At 40.9% G+C, this 23,691-nt stretch overlaps 1 protein-coding gene and 1 pseudogene across 1 annotated transcript in view; one reads left to right on the forward strand and one right to left on the reverse strand.

The window, feature by feature from the left end:
- Positions 1–23,691, reverse strand: part of LOC139935365 (vesicle-associated membrane protein-associated protein A-like) — a 60,519-nt gene that overhangs the window by 32,413 nt on the left and 4,415 nt on the right. Inside the window, exons 2-3 of the mRNA XM_071929911.1 lie at positions 10,200–10,352; positions 5,400–5,503 (exon numbers count right to left, since the gene is read on the reverse strand). Of these exons, the coding sequence (XP_071786012.1) occupies positions 5,400–5,503; positions 10,200–10,352 (257 nt within the window). The remainder of the gene's footprint in view (positions 1–5,399; positions 5,504–10,199; positions 10,353–23,691) is intronic.
- LOC139934393 (piggyBac transposable element-derived protein 4-like) lies at positions 14,057–17,780 on the forward strand (annotated as a pseudogene).

Below are 23,691 nucleotides of genomic sequence, written 5' to 3' on the forward strand. Positions count from 1 at the left end.
CTTGTATGCTGACTGGAACACGTCGGACAGGTTGAAAGCATGAATGTGATCAGAAATACGTGATGAAACTACTCGTTCGATGACTTTTCCAAGTTATTTTAAGTTTGCAACGGGTCTGTAGTTTTTGAATACCTCCTTGTCCAGGTTTGGTTTCTTATTGAGTGGCCTGATGTAGGAAACTTTGAGGCTATCGGGGAAACAACCGGAACTGAGAGATTCGTTTACAAGCTTAGTGATGTAGGGTACAAATATATCAATGTTTTGCTTCATCATGGATGTTGACACTGGATCCAGCTCACAGGATTTTGAAGGAGATTTCATTATAACCCTTTGAATCTCAGCAACAGTCGCAGGCTCAAACACAGACACATTGATTGATTCTAAGTATACGCAAATACGACTCCATCAGTCTTCATCCTACATTCGCTTCCCATCACTCAAAGAATCTCCTTCAAAGTTAGGATCCTGATGTATAAAGCGTACCAAAAGCAAGCTCCTGGGTATATCATGGACATGCTCGAATTAAGATCTCAACAATTAAGATCTTCGTTCAACTACCTCATGCTCCCTTTTTGTTGTGCCAAGAACTCACTATTCTACTTTTGCAGAGAGATCATTCTCTGTAAATGGCCCCAAAATGTGGAATAAGCTTCCTGCACAGATCAGAAATGTCAGTTCACTAACCTTATTCAAGACACTCCTTAAAGCTCACCTGTTCCAGCAGGCTTTCTAACCATTCAACTGTGCCTCAGCGCCTTAGAACAAACTCTTGATTTTGGCGCTCTAAAAATGACCTTTGATTGATTGATTGATTGATTGATTGATTGATTGATTGATTTGAATCCCACCCGAGTAATATGCCTGTAATATTTTTTCACAGGACTCAGGAAAATTCTGAGTATACAGTGCTCACACACATCGATGCATGGGTACAGGGCAGTTCCACGGGGTCGGACGTACATTTCGGACACTTTAACAGAGTGTGTTATTACAGTGGTATAAATGAAAGGAATTTTTATTCTGGATAGAGGTATAAGGATAAGGCAGTCACTAAAGTTATTTTATCAAATAATTATTCATCCACGTCTTTGGATATAAACGCCATTCGCCCAAAACACCATGGTGTCGGACGTACTCAGAGAAAGGCCTTTTTATGAAAACCAATATTTGTAGTTCAAACTCTGTGATGTGTTTGAACTTTAATGCAATTTTTTCTTATTTATGGATTCATCAGACCTCTGTCATTACACTTCACCATAAGACATTTGGTTTTTAAATTTTAATTTTAAGGAACGGCATTTAATAAATTGGTGTCGGACGTACATTTCACAGTGTCGGACGTACTTGTCCGAAATTGCATTCAAAAATAGGTAACAATCAGTTCAACTTTTCACTTTTGTTAAAAAATAATGATTTAATCTGCCAATTTGGTGTTGTAATATCAGATTAAATCATTATTTGTTGAAAAAGTGGTTTCATTGTCAAATTATACCATGTTTTGAGATCAATGGAACAATGTGCATGTGTAATGCAACTTGTACATGATGTACATGCGTATCCTTATGCATTGCTGTGGCAACCAAAACTGGGCAAAACACCCAAGTTTCAAAATGTTGCCTAACAATGAAAGAGATGAGTCTGCAAAACAACATTTGGTCCAAATATATTGTAGATTGGACTTGTATTTAAAAAAATTAAAGTTTAAAGTTCTTGGTGGGTAACTGTTGCCAAGGTCAAAGGTCACCAAGAATTCTGGTGTTAAATGTTTTGGTATTTTCTCTCAAGAACCAACTTTAGAGCATTGTCAACAGTTTACTAAATGAATAAGAGCTCTATCCTTGCTTGGGGGTAACCACATGTCTGTATTTGACAAATATACTGCAAAAACCAAGCTTTTCTTATATTAATTATAAGTACCAGTGGGTTTGGAAATGGACATTAAAATTTTCGGCGGATTAAAATTATTGTGTTTTTAGCAGCCAGTAGAAAAAAGATGAATGAAATACACTTGTTCTGAGGCAAGATTGGAGTGATTTGGGTGAGAGTTACCCTAGGTACCAATTTATAGCTTTGTAGGATATTTTAAAGGCATTCAAAAAGGCGTTCACATAATTATTTTGGAGGTGTCGGACGTACTGGTGTCGGACGTACGAACAAAATGCACGTCCGACACCAGGATTTTGTACGATTAAGAAGATTTTTTTAAAGAGATAATTCCATGTTTAGATAGAGGGCATCAATTGTGCTTTGTAGTGTAAATTTGAAAATTTTCTGCCCCTGGTTGAAATAGGGAGATTAAAATATTCACTATATTGGTGTTGGACGTACATCGGAAAAGTAAGTTTCCTAAAATATTGAATATCATAAAATTTTTGAAAGAAATTTTAAATTTTTTTCCCATCATTGTGTTGTTACCATAGCAAACTTCAAACAGGTACAAACCAAAACAAACACTATTTAACTACAGTAAAAATTTGGATTAATTTGGCAAAAAAAATTTTGGGGGCCAATTTCACTATTTTAAAAGTATTTTTTCAGTCGAAAATAGCACTTGAGCCGCAGAATATTTTCAGTAACAAATTATATTTTATTAAAATTCATACAATTAGCTACAAAATGATGCCTCATTTGTCACATTAGTGCCATTTTGAAATTTTGGCACTGAGGTTTACATTTCCATGGAACTGCCCTAAAACAAAATTATAATAATATTCTTTATCCCCGATGCAAATTTAACATCTATCAAACCATTTCAGCATAAACAAAACCAATCATCCCAAACTAAAATAACTCTTTGTGCACAATTGCCTGATACAGTCACTCCCGTTATTAAGAGCTCGCATATTACGAGGTTCTGGTTAATACGAGGTTTTTTGCCGGTCAATACATTAAAATACTGATTATACGAGCACGGTAGTAGCAAGAACACGGCTATAACGAGGTAATTTGGGGGACCCATTACGAGCAAAACATTGTTTAAAACCCTTTTATAACGAGAACAATTCAAAAACCAACAAAGGAAATACCTGTACAGCCTGTAAAGTCGTTATTTGTGGCTTTTAAGACATACAACAGAGGTGTTAAGTTAGTGGACGCACCACAAGCAACACTCATCCGAAATCGGGAGTCACGAGTCAGCAAGCAAGGTTGATAATTCCAAACTCACGACAATGGTGGGATTAGGAGGTTTGCATGGTTCAAACAATGGAGAAATCTTTAAAAAAGATACTGATCCACTGAGTTTGTAAGGGACGAATTCAAAATTCAACAAGCGGTAACTCGGGGGCATTTTAAGAATCACCTGAGGTATTACAGGGTACAACCTTGCACACGAACAATAGAGTCATGAAGCACATGCTGGGTCAACTTGGTCGTGAATGGGTGACCGCTGGATACAAAGAACAATCTAACAAAAGGCCAGATTTGCGTGTGGGATTATGTCAGCAAGGGACTATCGGATTAGTGACGGGCTCCAATAAACGTTTTGCTGATCCATTAATAAATTATGATTATGAACGATAAGCCCAAATATTGTTATTTTACAAGTCTCGAATCGTTCTTGTCTACCAAAGTATTACATAGTTCACTTTTTGAGCGATCAAAATCGGCTACTAAACCGTAAATTTACCTATTAAAACGATATACCTAACCATGTGTTATTGCAGATCGTCGTGTTCATGACCAACGTGCATCGTTGAAGATACGATCCATACACCATCCGATTCCTCCAAACTGAATACACCACTAACGTACATGCATTACTTTGGATATTTTACTCTCTGGGTTCACAAGGCTGAAGACGAACGAAAAAACTTAGTTGTTTTTTGTAATGTTTATAAGTACTGAATTTTTTTTTTTTTCACACAAATTGTCTACTTCTAAAAAAACGTTAAGATGTTTGATAATAAGGAGCCGCTTATTTAAAAATGGTTTGTAAATAGTGATGAAAAAGTGTCAATTTGTTTTGTTGTCATACACAGACCATTTTGCTATTTGGTGTATTGATTAAAGTAAATGAGTAACAGAATGTTTTTTTGGTTAACTATTTAAGTTTTGGTGATTTAGCATTTTGATCGGAAAAGAAACAACCAAACAAACATAATAAGCATGCAATTGGACCCATCCTGGCTCGTTTTTCTTCATTGAAGATTCTGTAAACCTTAACATCTAGTAAATTTTCACTATTTGCAGGGAAAAAATACATAACTTGATACCTTATTTGAAATATCAGTTTCTCTATAATTTCTCAGAGCGCAAGTTTTGGCTTCCTTGAGGTATTCAATGTTTCTAAAGAAACACAAACTCCACTTATCTGTTGTTGAACAATATCAATTACGGATTACCCAAGCCTTTGCCAAACCGCAGCGCGGTCAGCGGCGATATCAATGAAGTAAGCTTGGCTCTCTGTGGCTGTCGGAGTGATGTTCATTGACCTGTAGATAATGAGCTCATTATGGCCTGACTTCCTTTTGCCTCGTAATACCCCGGGGGGAAATGAAGATTTACCCCGAGTTACCGATTGTCTTTTAATTTTTTAATTCGCCCCTAAGCGCATTATGCATTTTCAGAAGAAAAAAAATACCCGCAACTTACAAGCAAAACTAGTTGCGTGATCAATATTATTGAATACAAAAGATTTTACCTGGTATCCCACATTGGCAATGAACCATCTAACATGACACAGGTGTTTACCAATGAAAATCTAGAGTGTATTGCACATGCACACACACATGCAGGAGCATGAACACGGAACGGCAAGATCTTCCCTGGTGTCTCGCGTTAGCAATGAACCATCTATTATTACACTAGTGGTTACCAATGAAAATCCAGCTTTTATTTTATTGACTGCCACGGCTGAAGTTTTTCACAGCGTGGACTTTGGTCGTCATATATTCCTCACAAATCCTTCATTTTCGTGAAATAATGCAGCTCCCAACGTTAAGAAATTCCCGTTTTGATCTTATTCTCAGTGTCTGTGCCATGCGTACGCAAGACGTATGACGTCTTGTATGCCTATGCTGTGCAGTCAAGATACGGTGACAAAGAACTGCCTACTCTTGCGTCTTACACGCGAATGTACTTGCCGCACAGCAAACAATGAATAACAACAGTGAATGCTAATAATCATTATGCAAATAGGAACAAAAATATGTTGTTGCCTTGGAATGGTTACATTGAATGATATTAATGGGGAAATGTCAAGATGGCTGCATCATGATAAAGGTCTATAGCAGTACGTATTGTTTACATTACAACCAATTCACCATGCCAACAGTTTCTTGAGAGTCACCTGTTACAGACAAAAGGCCAAGACAAATGGCTGTTGTGGCCGTAGTTAAGCGTAAGCCAAAGTTAACAAAATCATCTAGCATTAAACAAAATTAGAAAGGCTAACTTACGATGGATTCCTGATCCACTTCACCAGGAGGAGCAATGAGTGACTGCACCATGAACTTATGTTTGTTTTTCTCATTTGGATCATACTCAAATGGCTGCAGCATAACTAAAAAAGGAAAAAAGAAAAAGAATACACATAAAGTATGCTACAAGTATGCATGTTTCATACAAAATGTATTGATCTGTCATTTTCCACAGAATCCTGCTATTTCATGTATTTTTGTTAAACATCTTTGTTTAGAAAGAGAATATGATTTTCATTGTTATTGCCAATCAATGGACAGACTTTGGGAAGATGGACTCAAAAACCAGTACTGGATACAAATTATAGGTTGCTGTTTACAGATAATAAATTATAGTCTCAAACTTTTGAGCGGAAAAAAACATTGTTTTTTAACTGCATTACAATGTATATTAAAACACCCAAGAGATGCAAACAATGAAATCCAAAAAAACTCTTGATGTTTCAAACAAACTCTACAACGAACAAACGAAATGCCCTTGAATTTGTAGCAGGAAAAAAAGATGGTCATGTTTGCCGCCATCGAGTTGAAAAAGCTGCGGAACCAATCTACAAAGAAACTGCAGAATGTATGTGGTATAAGGTGCATTGCACTGCACCGCGTGTCACTCAGTTGCCGATACAGACGTCATAGTAAAAAAAATCCAGAGCGCGATGGTTTATGGGATCGTGGAGATGAGATTGGTACCTAAAATAATCTGAATGAAAACGCGTGTGAATTCGCTGCTATCATATCACGCGGGCATGGAGTTCATGCTGCCTGCTGATGACGGTCGATGACGATGACCGTCCGTTAAAATGAAGTCATGCGTTGTGTATTGCACGTGCGTTGTAATTGTGTAATGTGTGGTTTGTGCATTGTGTTTTGTGTGTTCGCGATGTGGTCAGCGTGTTTGCGGCAATTTCGAGTGTATTGTTGTATGATTGTGTTGTTGAAATTTTGATTCAAAAAGAACTTGGGTAATCTGGTAAAACCAAAACTAATTTTACTCACTGCTGTTTTTAAACTTTTCAACAAAAACAATGATGATAAAGTTAAGTAATTTTCACTGAAATTATTAGACAGCACGGCTCCAAATGCTTCAACCAAGCCGTGCATCAAACTTTTGCCTGTGTTTTCAGCCCAACTGGCCGTGCTAACACGGCCTGCATGGCTCGCTAGCTAACACGTTGATCCACATAGCTGTAGAAGTTACTGGGAAGCGAGGAGTTTCGAGGGCTCTTCAAGGGTCACTGACCCGTGAAGACAAACGTTGATTTCTGAATGAAGAGGGTGCCATACAGCTGCTCTAGGGGCTACACAGAAAGGGTTTTGAAATGTGTAACACATCTTTGGTACAAAAATAATGTATTACATTTCCATATTGACAAAACAGGAGTTCCCTGTCAAAATTTGTTGTCTTCATTTTCTTTCCTTGAATCAGATGTGAAATTCGCCTGTACCTCATTTTGTGATGCAATTTAGATGGATTTGCTATGCAATTTTAAAAATAGTTATTTCGCCGTCCTGGGTTGTTTCCCCGGTTTTTTTCTCTGTCCCTTAATATATTTTCCCGTCGCAGGTTTATTTCCAATTCCTGTTTATTTGTCTTGGTCCTGTAATAATTATTTCGCTGTTATGGGTTGTTTCCCCATTGTTTTCTCTGGTTCCCGTCCCAGGTTTATTCCCCGTCCCAGGTTTATTCCCCGTCCCAGGTTTATTCCCCGTCTCATGTTTATTTCCCCGTCCCAGGTTTATTCCAAACCTAGGTTTATTTCCCCGTCCTAGGTTTATTCCCCGTCCTAGGTTTATTACCTTTTCCTGTTTTTTTTTTCTCCCTTAGCATTTCCCCGTACCAGGTTTATTTCCCCGACCCAGGTTTATTTCCCGTCTCAGGTTTATTCCCGTCCTAGGTTTATTTCCCCGTACCAGGTTTATTTCCCCGTCCCAGGTTTATTCCCTGTCCGAGGTTATTTCCCCTTCCTTTTTTTTTTTCTCCCAAAGCATTTCCCCGTCCTAGGTTTATTTCCCCGTCCTAGGTTTATTTCCCCGTCCCAGGTTTATTCCCCATCCTAGGTTTATTTCCCCTTCCTGTATTTTGTTTTTCTCCCTAAGCATTTCCCCGTCCCAGGTTTATTTCCCCGTCCCAGGTTTATTCCCGTCCTAGGTTTATTTCCCCGTCCCAGGTTTATTCTCTGTTTATTGGTTTATTGTGGCAGTGTCATGGCCGAGCGGTTAAGAGCACCGGACTCAAGCACTGGTGTTTGATCAGCAGGGTGTGGGTTCGGATCCCGGTCGTGACACTAGCTTCATAAAAATGGGGAGGTAGTGCTTTCTGCTCTACTGGCCAGGCTTCGAATTGATGATACCCATGCCTACATTCGTATGCACTGTGAAAAGGGTAACCCTGTTTCAGCCCTAGGAGTAGGTGGCAACGGCCTCTGGAAAATATAATTGTAGCCCACACCTTGAAGTGGCCTTCAGGCCATGTGTGTCAGGCGACTTGCATAAAAATAAAAAATAAATAAAGGTTTATTCCTCGTCCCAGGTTTATTCCTGTCCTAAGGTTTATTCCTGTCCTAGGTTTATTTCCCCGTCCTAGGTTTATTTCCCCGTCCAAGGTTTGTTCCCGTCCTAGGTTTATTTCCCCGTCCAAGGTTTATTTCCCCGTCCCTGGGTTTATTCCCGTCCTAAGGTTTATTCCCGTCCTAAGGTTTATTCCTGATCTGGGTTTATTCCTGTCCTAGGTTTATTTCCCTGTCCCTGGGTTTATTCCTGATCTGGGTTTATTTCCGTCCTAAGGTTTATTCCTGTCCTAGGTTTATTTCCCTGTCCCAAGGTTTATTCCCTTCCTAGGTTTATTCCTGTCCTAAGGTTTATTCCCTTCCTAGGTTTATTCCCTTCCTAGGTTTATTCCTGTCCTAGGTTTATTTCCCCGTCCTAAGGTTTATTCCCGTCCTAAGGTTTATTCCTGTCCTAGGTTTATTTCCCTGTCCAAGGTTTATTTCCCTGTCCCTGGGTTTATTCCTGATCTGGGTTTATTCCCGTCCTAAGGTTTATCCCCGTCCCAAGGTTTATTCCCTTCCTAGGTTTATTTCCCTGTCCAAGGTTTGTTTCCCTGTCCCTGGGTTTATTCCCGATCTAGGTTTATTCCTGTCCTAAGGTTTATTCCCGTCCTAAGGTTTATATCCGTCTTAGGTTTATTTCCCCGTCCCAAGGTTTGTTCCCGTCCTAGGTTTATTTCCCCTTCCTGTTTTTTCTCCCTAAGCATTTCCCTGTCCCAGGTTTTATTCCCCGTCCCAGGTTTATTTCCACTTCCCATTTTTTTTTTTTAGGTCCGCTAATAATTATTTCGCCGTCCTGGGTTGTTTTCCCCTTCTTTCTCCCTAACATTTCCCCCTCCCAGGTTTATTACCCCGTCTCAGGTTTATTCCCGTCCCAGGTTTATTCCCGATCCAGGTTTATTACCCTCCCCAGGTTTATTTTCCCTTCCTGTTTTTTTTTCTCCCTAAGCATTTCCCCGTCCCAGGTTTATTTCCCCGTCCCAGGTTTATTCCTGTCCTAGGTTTATTTCCCTGTCCAAGGTTTATTTCCCTGTCCCTGGGTTTATTCCTGATCTGGGTTTATTCCCGTCCTAAGGTTTATCCCCGTCCCAAGGTTTATTCCCTTCCTAGGTTTATTTCCCTGTCCCAGGTTTATTTCCCCGTCTCAGGTTTATTCCCGTCCTAGGTTTATTTCCTCATACTTGCTTTTTTCGTTCAAAGGACCGCCCGTGAATGTTTCAGTTTATTGAACAAGTCCAAACGTGTCACCTGTTTCATTTGACTCGGGAAACTGTATGACTGACCGTGTTTTTTGTAAGGAAAGAATCCTTGAAGTCTATTTTGGATGGTAGCCGTGAAACCTCTGCCAGAGTATTTCCTTTGAGATGCCACGCCGCCTGCGCGGTCATCACAAAAGTAGGCCATACTTCTTCCACTATCGACTGACTGACGTGATTGGTTCCCCAACACAAACACAAACACAGTTCGGCGTCGTGCATTGTGCGCATTTTATGGTTCACGTTCACTGGCCGTCCTTTGAAAGCGAAAAAGCAAATGGCCACTTTTCGGCCACCTACTGCCTAGGTAAAATATGATTTTCCGGTCGGTATCTGAAAGAAGAAAAGGAGATGGCCACTTTTCGGCCGCCGAAAAATTTATCATATAGAAAACATAAAATCTGCTTTTCTGCTATTCCGATACCAGGAAAGCAGATGGCCACTTTCCGTCCTCCATAGTTTAAGTTTCACTCTATCAGTCCTCAGTTATTGCTTGTAATTTTGCTGTATCTCGTTTTGCATTTGAAGTCGTTTTCATTTTTGACTATATGGTTCACTTTTGTCTCCCTTCTCTCAAGTGTTTAATAATGTGCATTTTCATGTTATTTAATGAGCTATTTATGTATTTGTTATTTATAGTTTCACCTGTGTCAATTATACTACGCTAAGTGCGAGATAAATGGGCGAACTCATACATGTCATAAGAGAAGGTCTCTTCAGTCTCCTTTATGCCATACATGTGACAACCATGAACGCCTTTACACGCAATAATAATGGTGAGGACGCCGTGAACCCGTTCACTTTCTATGTTCATAGATGGGGCTTACATGTATAATTCAAACATTGTACGTACAATATGTATGCTTCCTTGTAAAAACAATAATGAGTACTTCCAGATGCCCTCTGGTGTTACAAAGTGCTTTGAAAGAATTGAATACTATGCTATTATTTTTACTGGGTAGTTACTGTCTCAAACTTACCTGAGACCTTTACGGACTCTTTAGGACCTACAATACCGCTGTTTGGTCTCACACAATACCTTCTGGGAGCCGTTGTTTTAATCTTAAAGCAGACATTTTTTTCTGAGGGGTTGATCAGCTTCAATTCAGAAGACACAACTTCAGTAAAAGGACCTGTAATCAGAAACATATTTAACTTTATACTTTTAAGAACAGCTGTACAATTTAGGATACCACATACTAAGCCTGTGACGTTGAAACAGTTTTCCTGTTTACAAAAGCACTATCCATTTAGTACTTTAGTAACAGTTAAAACAAAAACAAGAAATATTTTTGTTGCTTTTGTCACTTTATTTTTCTGTGTATGTAATAAAAGTATATTGTTGACGTAGCTCGACCATTACCAAGACACAGATACTTTTATATTTCCCGCAGGTCAAATCCCCCACAAACTGTAACAATAACAAGTTTCCAGCTGTTTTATTGTGGTGCCCATAACAGCACAACCTGACAATGGACGTGAGATAGGTTCACAAACAATACCGCTTCTTTAGAGATGCCAAAGATGATTGGCCTACTCTCCATTTAGTCGCACCTCGCTTTAGGACATGTTCTCATCATGCAAACAGTTAATCCTACCTTGATCAACCGCCCCCCTTATTGTATCAATGTGGAACAGCTACTTTCCTACAGATATTGAAATTCTGGACAAATTTCTCAGTCAGTATTACGTATTATAACACCCGTTACAAATATTCTGCCTTTTCATTGATTTAGAGCGCGTCACATGATATGTCTTAGTTTTACTAGACGGTGGCCGTGTGATAGTGCATCGTTCGCCGTGTGATAGTCACACTGCGTGCAGTACCCAGACGTCTTTTTACCAACCTCGAACCAAATAAGTTGTGCATCTGTGTATAATCTGAAATGCTCGTACGAACGTTACGTGTAGAATGATGATAAATACTCTGTTGAGGTGTTATAAAACAAAATAGACTGCTTTAACTCGTGCTATGGTTAAAACTACGACTCCCTCAGTGATCCCCAGACGGTTCCATTTTCCCTCGGCTGTGTCTCGGGAAAATAGAACGCTCTGGGGATCAGTTTGGGAGTCGTAGGGAGTGTAGATTTAACCACAGCACTCAAAGCAGTCAATATTTGTATGCTATTGATGAAATGGTCATTGGCAAATCACCGCAATAACCTTGGCGTAAACAGGGTTGCAAATGGCATCTTCAAACTAAATCTATGACTAATTCTGCCAAGTCTGATTTGAAAATACAAATTCCTGGTGTTGCAGAGATGCCAAGTGCATTATTTTTAATTCTTTTCCCGGTCTGGTCCCGATGCGTGAGAAAATGGTTGCGGTGCGTGAGAGCGTAAGACAGACCCCTAATGCGTGAATCTCACCCCTAATGAGACTTAGTACGTCTGGTATTGATGGTTCTGATTATTGGAAACATTGCAAATCAGGGCATAGAATTTTTTTTTTAAATAATAAAAAAACATTAATGAAAACAAGAGCTGTTTCGCTGCGCTGTGCTACGAAACAGCTGAGAACTAGAACAGTGAAGCTGCCATGGCGAGCTAATGTTCACCAGATAGAACCAATGACTGACAGACAAACCAATAATTTAATCAACTGATGGTCTAAGGGGTGGGGACATTGGCAAGTATGAAGTAATGACTATTTAAGATTTTCATTCAACTGACACCCGTGAAAAACTCGAGTTTCATCTTTTCATATTATCTACTGTATATGTACATGTAAGCAGCAACATTTGATTTAAGTTTTTAATTGATAAATCATCGCAATAAGGAGTGATAACCATTTAAGGTTTTCATTTTGTTAGCTCATTTAACCGAAACCAGTGAACAACTCTTTGAGTTTTGTTTTCATATGAGTTTACATGAACCTTATTTTTAGTCAGTTCATCATTCCAATACGAAGTCATGACCATTTAAAGTGTTCATTCAACTGGAACCAGTGATAACTTTTCGAGTTTTTATTTTGGATGGGAATTAACATATATTTGGTTCAAATTTCATGTCAATAGCCTACATCATTGACTTAAGGAGTAATGACCATTTAAGGTTTCCATTGTTTCAGCTCATTCATTTGGAACCAGTGGTGCACTCTCTGAGTTTTATATTTTCATATGTATTGGTGTGTAAGAAGCAATATTTGATTTTAGTTTCAAGTCATTGCATCCTTGCAATAATAGAGTTATGACAATTTCAGATTTTTCATTGTTTCAGCTCATTCAATTGGAACCAACGTTAGAGAGTTTGATATTTGTTTTAAACAAATTACTACAAAACTTTAAGATTTAGTTTGATTTTGGTTCTTTCAAATTCCAAAAACCTTTAAAAAACAAGAATGGTGTGTTGACAACACAAATGCTCGGAAAACATTTCTTTTGTTTTAGCCATAACTTGTAAGCTTAATTTTTATCTGAGGGGATCCAAAAACAATAGGCGTCTAGGGGATCCCACACCATTGCAATATTGATGTTGATATTCTTTCAAGCATGAATTCTAGTACCCTGGTCTTGTATGAACATTTCTGGTCCAGCTAAATTGGCGAGATACATGTACAGGACAAGACCTGCAGTCTCCTAGATTCTTCCTCAAAATTTTGAGCTCTCTAATGGTCTCAAGATCACCTATTTAACCTGAATAACATTTGAAAACAGTATGCATGGCTCACTTTTTTGGGTCTAAAAGTAACTATCAAATCAGACAACTATATTGTAGGCCTGGCGGAATATAATTCCTTGAGAATTTATTACCATTTACATTTTGAAGAAAAAGGTCAAAAACCAGATCCCGGAGCAAAATGCGTACGAGGTTGAAAGAACGACCGTACTCATAACTTCACTTCATGATCTCGGTGTACAATGTATACCTTCATGTACAATGAGTACGTTGCTCACGTACGCACTGCAGTTGTTGCTGAATCGTCCGGCACACAGAGCCAAAGCTCCACCCACTTAAATTCAAACTATCAACCTGGGAAATTTGTGACTGTTTCGCTCCCGGATTCGGCAAGTTTTTGTCCTTTTTCTTCAAAATATTTCCTCAATGGTGTTTTGAGTGTTATGGAATGGTTAGACATTGAGGATCAAGTTCGTGTTCCGATAACTGGGGACATGATTTTCGAAAGTGGCAAATATTGAGCAAATCTGTTGACTAGCTGTCAAAATTGTACGTATTAATTTTTGATTTTTACCCATAATACGCCGAAGTGTGTTAGCACTGTATACTCAGTACTTACCTGAGTTCTGTGAAGAAAAAAAAAACCTGTTTTAGGCATTTTACTCGGGTGGGATTCGAACCCACGACCTTTGCAAGTCTAGAGCAGTGTCATACCAACTAGACCACTGAGACTGCCTGGTGGCTAGAGTCAGTTTGAATCCTATGTTTAGCAGCGGATACTGCAAACGATATAATAGTTGTTAAATTTGCATCGGGGATAAAGAAATTAATTTTGATTTTTACCCATATACGCACCCGGGTTCTGTGGAAAACAAAATCACAGGCATATCACTCGGATGAGATGTTTGACTATGTGAATGTCCTTTTTAATGTGAAGCTAATATTTTGTATAAAGTTACTACCGCCAAGGACAACATCTTCCGCCCATATTTTTTACAAATACTTTAAAGTCAGACAATCATGCAATCGTCAAAAGGGCTCCTTAGTCCCAACAAACTAGTAATAGGCCTAATTGGTTTGATTTGCTTTTATTTCATAATCATCCGATCACAAAACACAAAATAATCATAAACGATGCAGAAATCCGGATTTAGTACTCAAGTGACTCTTGAGAAGGTACGAAGTGTCCAAAGTCACTTCGTACCTTGAAAAGGTACGAAATGTCCAGGGTACAAAGTGGCAAAGGTACAAAGTGTCCTGACATATATAATCATAACCCTTGATTGATCCTCCCAATGCATTGCATGGGTGTCAATCGTGGAATGGGGGAGGGGGACACAGGGGGACATGTCCCCCCATCTTTTGGAGGGTGGGGGACACAATATCAAATGTCCCATCTTTTTGACCACCTTTATCATGAAACTCATGTTTTGCACTGTGTAAGACCAAACCCTGTGTCCCACCATGGGCATAATCCTGGGGGCAAAGGATGAAACAACTTTTTGAAGGGTGGGGGACACTATATCAAATGTCCCCCTCAAAATTGGCCCTAGATTGCATCACAAAGCATCTAAAATGCAAAATTTTCCTGGGCCCTTGAGTGGGCCCGGACCCATGCCGTAAAGGCTTCACACTCGCATACTCGTGTTTGCATATTTGCCCCCTTCAACTTGTGTCATAGATCCGCACCTGAAGATGCTGTTAACTCAAAAGGTTCAACTGCTGCTCACATTTTAAAGGCATATTTTTCTGTTCCATTCCGTTTGCCTCTTATTGGATTGCACCACACAGCATCTAGAATGCAAAATTTTCCCCGGCCCTTTGGCGGGCCCAAACCCATGCAATTAAGGTTTCACACTCACGCGCTCACTCTTTGACAGATTTTCCCCCTATCTAAAACTTGTGTCATAGATCCGCACCTGAAGATGCTGTTAACCCAAAAGGTTATACTGCTGCTCTCTTTTTAAAGGCTTTATGTTCTGTTTGCCTCTTGTTGGCCTAAGATTGCACTACAGAATATCTAGAATGCCAAATTTTCCCGAGCCCAACAGTCCTCATTACACCAAATTCCAACAGTGCTCCTGTTGGGATATGATGGTTTAGGTGATGTGTACTATCAATGAAGTGAGGGAGTGTGATGGAATGGGTACTGTGGACTTGCAATTACCCTGGTGGACTTTGATGGGTTAGGTATGGTGAATGTTAAGATGTGATGGAGTGGTTGATTGTATTAGGGTGATGGGGGTTTTCAGGGCAAGGTGGTGGAAAAAACAGCTGATTAAGGCATGTGATGCGCATGTGATGTACATGTGGTGTATTGTTGACCCCATTGTTTCTTACAATGGCAGACCCAACCATTTGGGCGCGGGGTTGACTGGTTTCTGTGAATTAAGTATCGAATGATTGATTGTAATTTTAATAGCATTGTCATAGTAACAATATTTCCTATTTAAATGGTAATTACGTATTATGTAATTTTATGTAATAATTACCATAACTAAGACACCTAGGGCTATATAAGTGGCTGTTTCTTGAGGCTCATCCCCAGTCACACATTGACTAACAGTCACGATGACATCTCGAGAAGTCAAAAATCTTCAGTATAGTTTGACCATGGATGAGAGAAACATGTCGTCGAGTCCACTTCTATGAGAAGGACTTGGCAGGAGAAGAAAAATGAAGGAGAGGGAACAGGAGAGAAGAGAGGAGGAAAGGGGAGGGGAGGGGAAAGGAAAGGGGAAAGGCAAGGGGAAAGGCAAGGCACGCCTTCACACCTCTCAATACCCCACTGCGATGGAGAGACTTCTTCAAGTAGAAAACAGCCGCTTGAGAGCAGCCATCAGATCCAGCATGCAAGATGCCGGCATGAGGATGGGTAAAACCTACCGAGCCCTGGTGGAGACCTCAGAGAGCAAGGAGGAAGCTTTCCTCGACCAGGCTGTTGCCGAGGCAAGAGGCACTTCACCCTTCACCCTGGCTGCTGAATGTAGTGGGGAAGCAACAGACAGCTTTGAGGCCGAAGACAGCTTTCAGACAGGAGGGGACGAGGGAGGGGATTCCGAGGAAGAGCCATCTACTTCTTCCAAGAAGAAGGAGAAGAAAAAGGAAGCCAAAGAAGCAAACACTGGCTCGGTTGATTCGAACAGCTCTCAGACAGGAGGGGACGAGGGAGAGAACTCCATGGAAGAGCCACCTACTTCTTCCAAGAAGAAAGAGAAGAAGAAGAGAGAGCAAACACCGGCCCCAGTTGATTCCGATGACGACCCTAATCCCCCCTCCGCCTACCAGAGGGACATATGCGCCAGACGACCAGGGTTGGACCCACCATCTGGAACACATCCACGTCCACAACTTCAAGGGAAAAAAACCCAGAGGCCCAACTTTCGGGAAGAAATCAACACCGGTGAAATACTTCCTGAAGCTTTTTCCACTTCTCCTCATGACATCCATTGCAAGTGGACCAAACCGAAGTTAAAAGCCCGAAGACTGCCTCTCACTTCCCTACCAGAGGTCAAGGCGTGGGTGGTTCGGGATTCATATGCTGATGGGTCTTGTCCGAATAAATAACTACAAGGACTACTGGGCATCCCATCTCAGCCTGCGAAACACCCTGATCACAAATACTATGAAGAGGCACACGTTCAACACAATCAGCGAGCACTTGGCCTGTGCTGATCAATCCAAGGACCCCGACCTTATTCGCGACAAGGCCCATCGCTACTCAACCAAAAAGAAACATCCCCTCTACCCATTACAGTCCCTGTGGGATAAGGTTCCCCACGCCTGCCTGAAGCTGTACAACCCTGGCCGAGAGGTTACCATAGACGAGGCGATGATCAAGTACAGAGGCTTCAAAGCTAGCGTGAGGAAGTTCTTCATGCCTCTGAAACCAATCCGGGCGGGCTTCAAGATATACACCATTGCCGAGTCAGCCAGCGGGTACATCCTCAACTTCATGGTGCATCCGCATGGTGATAGACCTGCCAAGATGGCAGCCGTAGCAATGGCCTGTGCAAAAACATCAGCTGAACGTGTACCACCACATCTTCACCGACAAGCTCTATACCTCAGTCAGCCTTGCAAGGTCATTGCTTGCCAAGCAAACCTATCTCACAGGGGCTATAAAAGGAAACAGCAAAGGTCTGCCTTCCGATTTTTCAACAAAGCCTTCCAGCCTGAACCGCTTGAAATTGAAGCGCCTACAAAAAGCTCCGAGGGGTACCTTCTACACCAGACAGAATAGCCAAGTGACAGCCGTCGCTTGGAAAGACAGCCGAGTGATGACCCTCCTCTCATCAGCGCACCAAGGCTGGAGGGATCCTGTGACCCACACCCTCAGACGTAGAGTGTCCGGACCCGTCTACTGGCCGCCGCAAAATGAAGACCGTTGCAGCTCCTCCTCAGGCGGTGGACTACACCAAGTGTATGGGAGGAGTCGATCGTGGTGACCAGCTGCGATCTTACCATACTTGCGCCCGGAAATCGCAGTTCTGGTGGGGTAACATCTTGTACTTCTTGGTTGATGTTGCCAGAGTCAACGTGTGGTTTTGCTTTACCACAATCCAGCCGGAGCCCACAGTGATGGCAGCGCTCAGTGATAGTGACATCAGGGAGGAGGTGGAGAACAAGATGACCCACTCCCAGTCCACTTTGGCCATCGCTACCAGTCTTGTTGACGGACACGCTAGAGGGGTGACTGCAAGACGATCGTCAATCGCACAACCGGTCCCGGCACACAACATCAGGGGGCACTTCTCGGACAAGACGCCAGGAAAACACGCTCACTGCTGCAAGTACTGTCGTCAAAAAAACAACGTGACGAAGTCCGGTAAGCCCAAGACGACCAGACGAGGCTGCCCAGTGTGTGGAGTAAACCTGTGCCCGGGGCAGTGCTTCATCAAATACCACCAGGCTAGCGAAGACACCACCACTACTACTGAGTAGAAGTCTTCTTCATTCAAAGTCTCCTTCACTCCCCACCCAAAAAGAAAAAATTTTTAAAAAGGGCAGTGATGTTCAATTGTAATGTGAAACAGCCAATGTTTTAGTCGCTAAATCTCAGAACATGTGCGACACCGTAAACACATAATTGGTCTGAGCCCTAAAAAAAATTTTTTTTAAATTACCCTAATAAAATACTGCACAGAGTTAATAGATTTTGATGGACTGTGTAAATGCCGAACCCCCCTCTATATTCTTTGTACAGTACCAAGGATACCCACTCCACCAATATCCAACAGTTTTGATGGATTAGGTACTATTGCAAATGTACTGTTGGAGTTTGATGGGTGAAGTCCAGTGGAAATAGCAATACATGTAGCACTATGTTGGAAATTGATGGATAGGGGAAGATTAAAAAAAAAAAGGCTTGTTGGGAGTTAGGGTTTTAAAGGCAGTGGACACTATTGGTAATTACTCAAAATAATTATCAGCATAAAACCTCACTTGGTAATGAGTAATGGGGAGAGGTTGATAGTATAAAACATTGTGAGAAACGGCTCCCTCTAAAGTGACGTAGTTTCTGAGAAAGGAGTAATTTTCCACGAATTTTTGAGACCTATATACATGATGCCTGCCTGACAGTTGACGTGTGTGTAAAATTTGAAGTGATTACAAAAAACTTCACCACAGACATCTTCAAAAAGTCCAATTTGAAAAGTTTTCAACCTGCCGCTAGAGGGCGCTGTTGCATTTTGTGACGTCATTGACATTTTTTTTTAACTGCCCACCCTTGCCAGGCACTCACATCGTTGAAAGCAAATTCATACCTTCTGCCACCTTTGAATTAAAGGGAGTGGGTCAACCTCTGGCACACGAAACAAAATGAACACCTAATTTATCCCTACCCAATCCCGCAAACAAAAACCTACGGTCGGCTATTTAAAAAGATAATTTAGATTACACCATGTACAGTTAGCAATTAATGAGTTAAAGGTGCAAAAAATGAAAAAAAATCATAAGAAATCATGTGATGACGTCATTATGACGTCATTTTATAATTCACAAGAACTTGCCAGTAACTAACATTCTACCAAGTTTCAAGATTATCACATAATTACTTCAGGAGAATACGATTTCAAAAAGTGCACCTTTAATGCCACGTCACGTGACCCCCGATGACATCATTGATCTGAAACTTCACACATATGGTGCCTGCCTGACAGTAAGCGTGTGTGTAAAATTTGAAGTGATTACACAAAACTTCACCACACACATCTTCAAAAAGTCCATTTTAAAGAGTTTTCAACCTGCCGCTAGAGGGCGCTGTTGCGTTTCGTTTGAACTGCCCACTCTTGCTAGACACTATCATCGTTGAAACCAACTTCATAACTTTTGCCACTTTTGAATTAAAGGGCACTTCCGATTTCGACCGGAAGTAGAGGTCGTGTGAGGTCGCGCACACAAAATAAAATGAAGACCTAATTTATCTCTACCCAATCCCGCAAACAAAAACCTACGGTCTCTTGTGGCTGATTTGATATAGATTTTCAAACACTTAACATAAAACACCTTTAAGATGATGTCACGTGACCGGTGATGACATCATCATGACATCATTGCAATATGCAGACCATTACATCAATACCTTTCATACCTGAAAGTTTCATTGCAATCGCTCAATGGGAACATTGCAAATTAGAGTTTTTAAAATGTCATTCCTGAAACAGACAAATAAAAAATAAAATAAAAAATAAAAAACTTCAACGAAAACAAGAGCTGTTTCGCTGCGCTGCGCTACATATAGCCAAAAAAACTTTAACAAAAACAAGAGCTGTTTCGCTGCGCTACGAAACAGCTAAAAAGAAGACAACAAAATAGTTGCAACATATCCAGAAGCCTATTAGTTTACGGCTATTTTAGTAAATTTGTAACCATTATGGAATGGTCGGTGTTTGTGTCACCGTCTGTTTTGTGAACAAAATTTTCATTCAAACAAAAGTGTTTAAAAAAAGCAACAAACAACTGCGCACGTGATTTTTAAAGGCCGTGGACACTATTGGTAATTAATTGTCAAAGACTAGCCTCCACAGTTGGTGTATCTCAACATATGCATAAAATAATGAGCCTGTGAAAATTTGAGCTCAATCGGTCATCGAACTTGCGAGATATGAATGAAAGAAAAAAACACAGTTGTCACACGAAGGTGTGTGCGTTTAGATGGTTGATTTCGAGACCTCAAGTTCTAAATCTGAGGTCTCAAAATCAAATTCGTGGAAAATTACTTCTTTCTCGAAAACTATGGCACTTCAGAGGGTGCCGTTTCTCACAATGTTTTATACCATCAACCTCTCCGTATTACTCGTCACCAAGAAAGGTTTTATGCTCATAATTATTTTGAGTAATTACCAATAGTGTCCACTGCCTTTAACATGATTGCGTCTTTATCACGCAAGTCTTTCTTCAGATCACCCCGCAAAAAACTGTCCCCAAAACCGTGCATGTGAACCCTTATTTTATTGCGTCTTCATTTGCGCAATTGCCCCGCAAAACAAAAAACAAGCCCCCAAATTAAAACAAAATCGGAACGGAAGAATCTTACATCCACAAGTACTCTTTTTTGCTCATCCAGTTATTCTAAAGTGGTCATTTTTGTTGAATGAAGCCATTGAAGCCTACACCGTCTTCAGTTTTTCGTAGAACATGACACGCTAAACTTTATTCCCACAGATATCGGCTCGTTGACGACCACGCTGTTGTATTGGCATGCAGGCAGAAAATGCGTGTTTTGCTGTGTGTGGTCTTTTGTCAAAGCGGTTGAAACTAGTTGAGTATGCTATCGTGTAATTTCACCAATAGAGGGCGTTTAGGGAGCACGTATCTATTTAACCGCCCAAGAGCTAGGCCGAAAGTGGCCGAGCCTGAAGGTCTGCAGCTCTGAGGGCTTTCACAAAAGAAATGACTGGTGTCATGAATAATCCGCATATCGGGGGTTAAAGAGGTCGTTCACACGCCGTACTAAATTTGGTCTAAGTCCACTTAGACTGGTTCGGGTTCAACTTTTGTGCGTGTGAACGCAAATAAAGTTAGACCGGATCGGGTTTAAACCCCAAAACTTAAACCGTCCAGCGAGGCGATCTAAGTCTAAACCGGTTCGGGTTTATCTTTTAACACTGCGTGTGGACAGAATGACATCCGGTTTTAACTCACAACGGACGACCCATTGTGTGGTTCAATGCACACGCCCGGGACCCGGAGTGCTTGTATACGGTTTCTGTTGCCTCTGATGCTTAAAAGCACCGAGTATTTATATTAATTTCTTGCCGCTTACCGAGTTGGCGAAACCCTCTCGATCGGTGTATGCAGTTTAACACAGGCCCACGCCCATGATTCATTAAATTCTGAAACAAAATTATATTTTCCAAGCTTTTTTTGTTGAGTGTCCTACAATAAATTGAAACTGTTTTTCATGCGTATACTACGAGCGCAGCGAAGAAGCATATTTTGTAATGCTTCTCACATGTGTACAGTGATTCCGTGGATGTGCCTTTCTATTGCCGTCCCCGTTACTAGCGTGCTGTACTTTCATTCTAGGAGAATGAACTGCAGTGGGCGCGAGGCTGTGTGTAGGGGAAATTCCCTACGCCAGCAATGTCACCACGTTGTTGGGAAGTTGGGAAAATACTGCAAAGTAATGTATTTACGTAACTTGCACGTGTGTAGTTGTGTTTATGAACGAATCGGAATAAAAATCGCGGCACCAGCTGTTGAGAGATCGCAACTTCCAATCGATTGAAGTACAAACTAAAAGTATTTATTAAATCGGACACAGTGGTATAAAACAAAACACAAAAATGAAACGTGTTCTGTTTCATGGAATATGGAAAATATTTTGGTGAGTTTTCTCGGCGGTTTGTATCAATATTTTGTTTGTTTCAAAAAATAATTTCGAGTCGTGTTCATGTTTGTTTTAAGTGCCCATATCCTCCCAACGGTAAAACTGTTACCGCGTTCGAGTGAGCCATTTGTATCCAATAATTATGCCCTGTCTGATCATCCAGGGCATGGGGCACTCAGTATCTCGGCATACTCGGTGCGTGAATCTGATGAATAAAACCGGATGTAGAGCAACGGGGTCGCGTCTACTTTGACCTCTTAAAACCGAAGATAAACCGGATCGGGTTTAACTCTGTGCTGTCTGAACGCAATGGGTTTTTATTTTTACGACCACCCCCCGCTGCTCGTAAAAGTTAGACCGGTTCGGGTCTAAGTTAGTACGCTGTCTGAACATACCCCTAGTTGCTCACCTTTGCTCATTAAATCTTCACAACCTCAACACACTGGTTGTTGGGTCTGGATGGGTCCAGGTCTGGTGGCAATAATAGGCATGACAAGTCCTTTGTCAAGTGGTTGGCAATTAAGGGATTATAGGATTACTGCCCTCAACTTCAGACTGAATAGGCTGTTTGAAACAGCCAGAATAATTTAACTTTTATTTCGCTACCACAAGTCATGTGCACCGAGACTTACACTAATTTGCTGATTATAAAACAACCGATTTATTCCTCCATGCAATGTACATTTGCACAGGGTCTGCCGTGATGGTTTGCTCACAACAACACTACCACAGGTCGTGTGCTAGACGTGTTAATACAATTGCGTGTGTAATACATTAAGGGAACCCTACTATAGAGCGCCGGGGGGGGGGGGGGGTTAAATAGATACGTGCTCCCTTATTCTCACGCTATCGAATTATCTGAAACACCCTCTAGCGTCCAATGTTTCTCACATTTGATGTCACACGTGAAGTAATACAAAGACTACAAATTTTGTACTTGATCGGAATTAAGTTTGCCCAGCGTTCAGCGGCACATTCGAGTGAATGTTTTTACGTTTTATCAAAATCTTGATAAAATTTAGTGAATATTTTAACGTTTTATTTGAACCTTAAAATAATTAATTAATAAAAATAAATAGTCATAGTTCTGTAGTACCAAATAAAAATAAAAAGGGGAAAAAAGTAGCCAGCGGTAAAGGAACGAGTAGCCGGTGAAATCGCCGATTGCCAGTGAAATCGCCGACTGCTGGCACTTCTGGACAACACTATAAACACCAAGCTGGCAACAGCCGATCTCTCTCAAACAAACATTGGTTTGAAATTGGTTTAATGATTATGAATTACACAAATTAAGAAGTTGTGACTTAGACGCCCATATTTATTCCAGTCATTGTGAAGTCAGCGGTTAGCTGGGGGATTCGAACCCACAACCTTGTGATTGCAAGTCCTGCAGTCTAACGACTTGACCCAACAAACCCACATTATCAATATTATGCCCTGATCTACTCCTAGAACTATGAGCAGGCCTGATACTTCACTGAGGCAACAAAGGCGATTGCCTGGCATGGAGGCTCCATGCCTCATGGTCCTTGCCTTGGTGCCCTTGAAATGCCCCAGTAGAAGGAGAAAATGCCTTGGTGCCCTTGCTCTTTCGAAAACGGAGCACACAGGCCTGTATGAGGTTCGTTCCGCTAGATGGTAGCGGAACGAACATAGTTCTACAGGAGTAGTTGCGATAATGTAATCCTCCTCCCGGGAGTAGCCCTGATCATGATTATAAATAAGGGAATCAATGTGTGGTAAAGAGGTTTTCAACTAGTGGTTTAATCCCAACGAGGCCTGGTTCTTGATCATTTTACCGAGACGAAGTCGAGGTAAATTTTAATAATAATAATATCAAAGTCTTATATAGCGCACGTATCTACAAAACAAGGTACTCAAGGCGCTGAGTATATATAAACTTTCAGAAAGATAGGTTATTGCAGTGGTGGATTCTGAGACCCAATTATGTAGCACTTATAAGGGTTTACAAGGTGCTACGGCGCATTAACCAGCCACAACCAGGAACACCGGGGCGAA

Source organism: Asterias amurensis, chromosome 3 (genome assembly GCF_032118995.1).
Source record: "Asterias amurensis chromosome 3, ASM3211899v1".
Classification (NCBI taxonomy): Eukaryota; Metazoa; Echinodermata; class Asteroidea; order Forcipulatida; family Asteriidae; genus Asterias; species Asterias amurensis.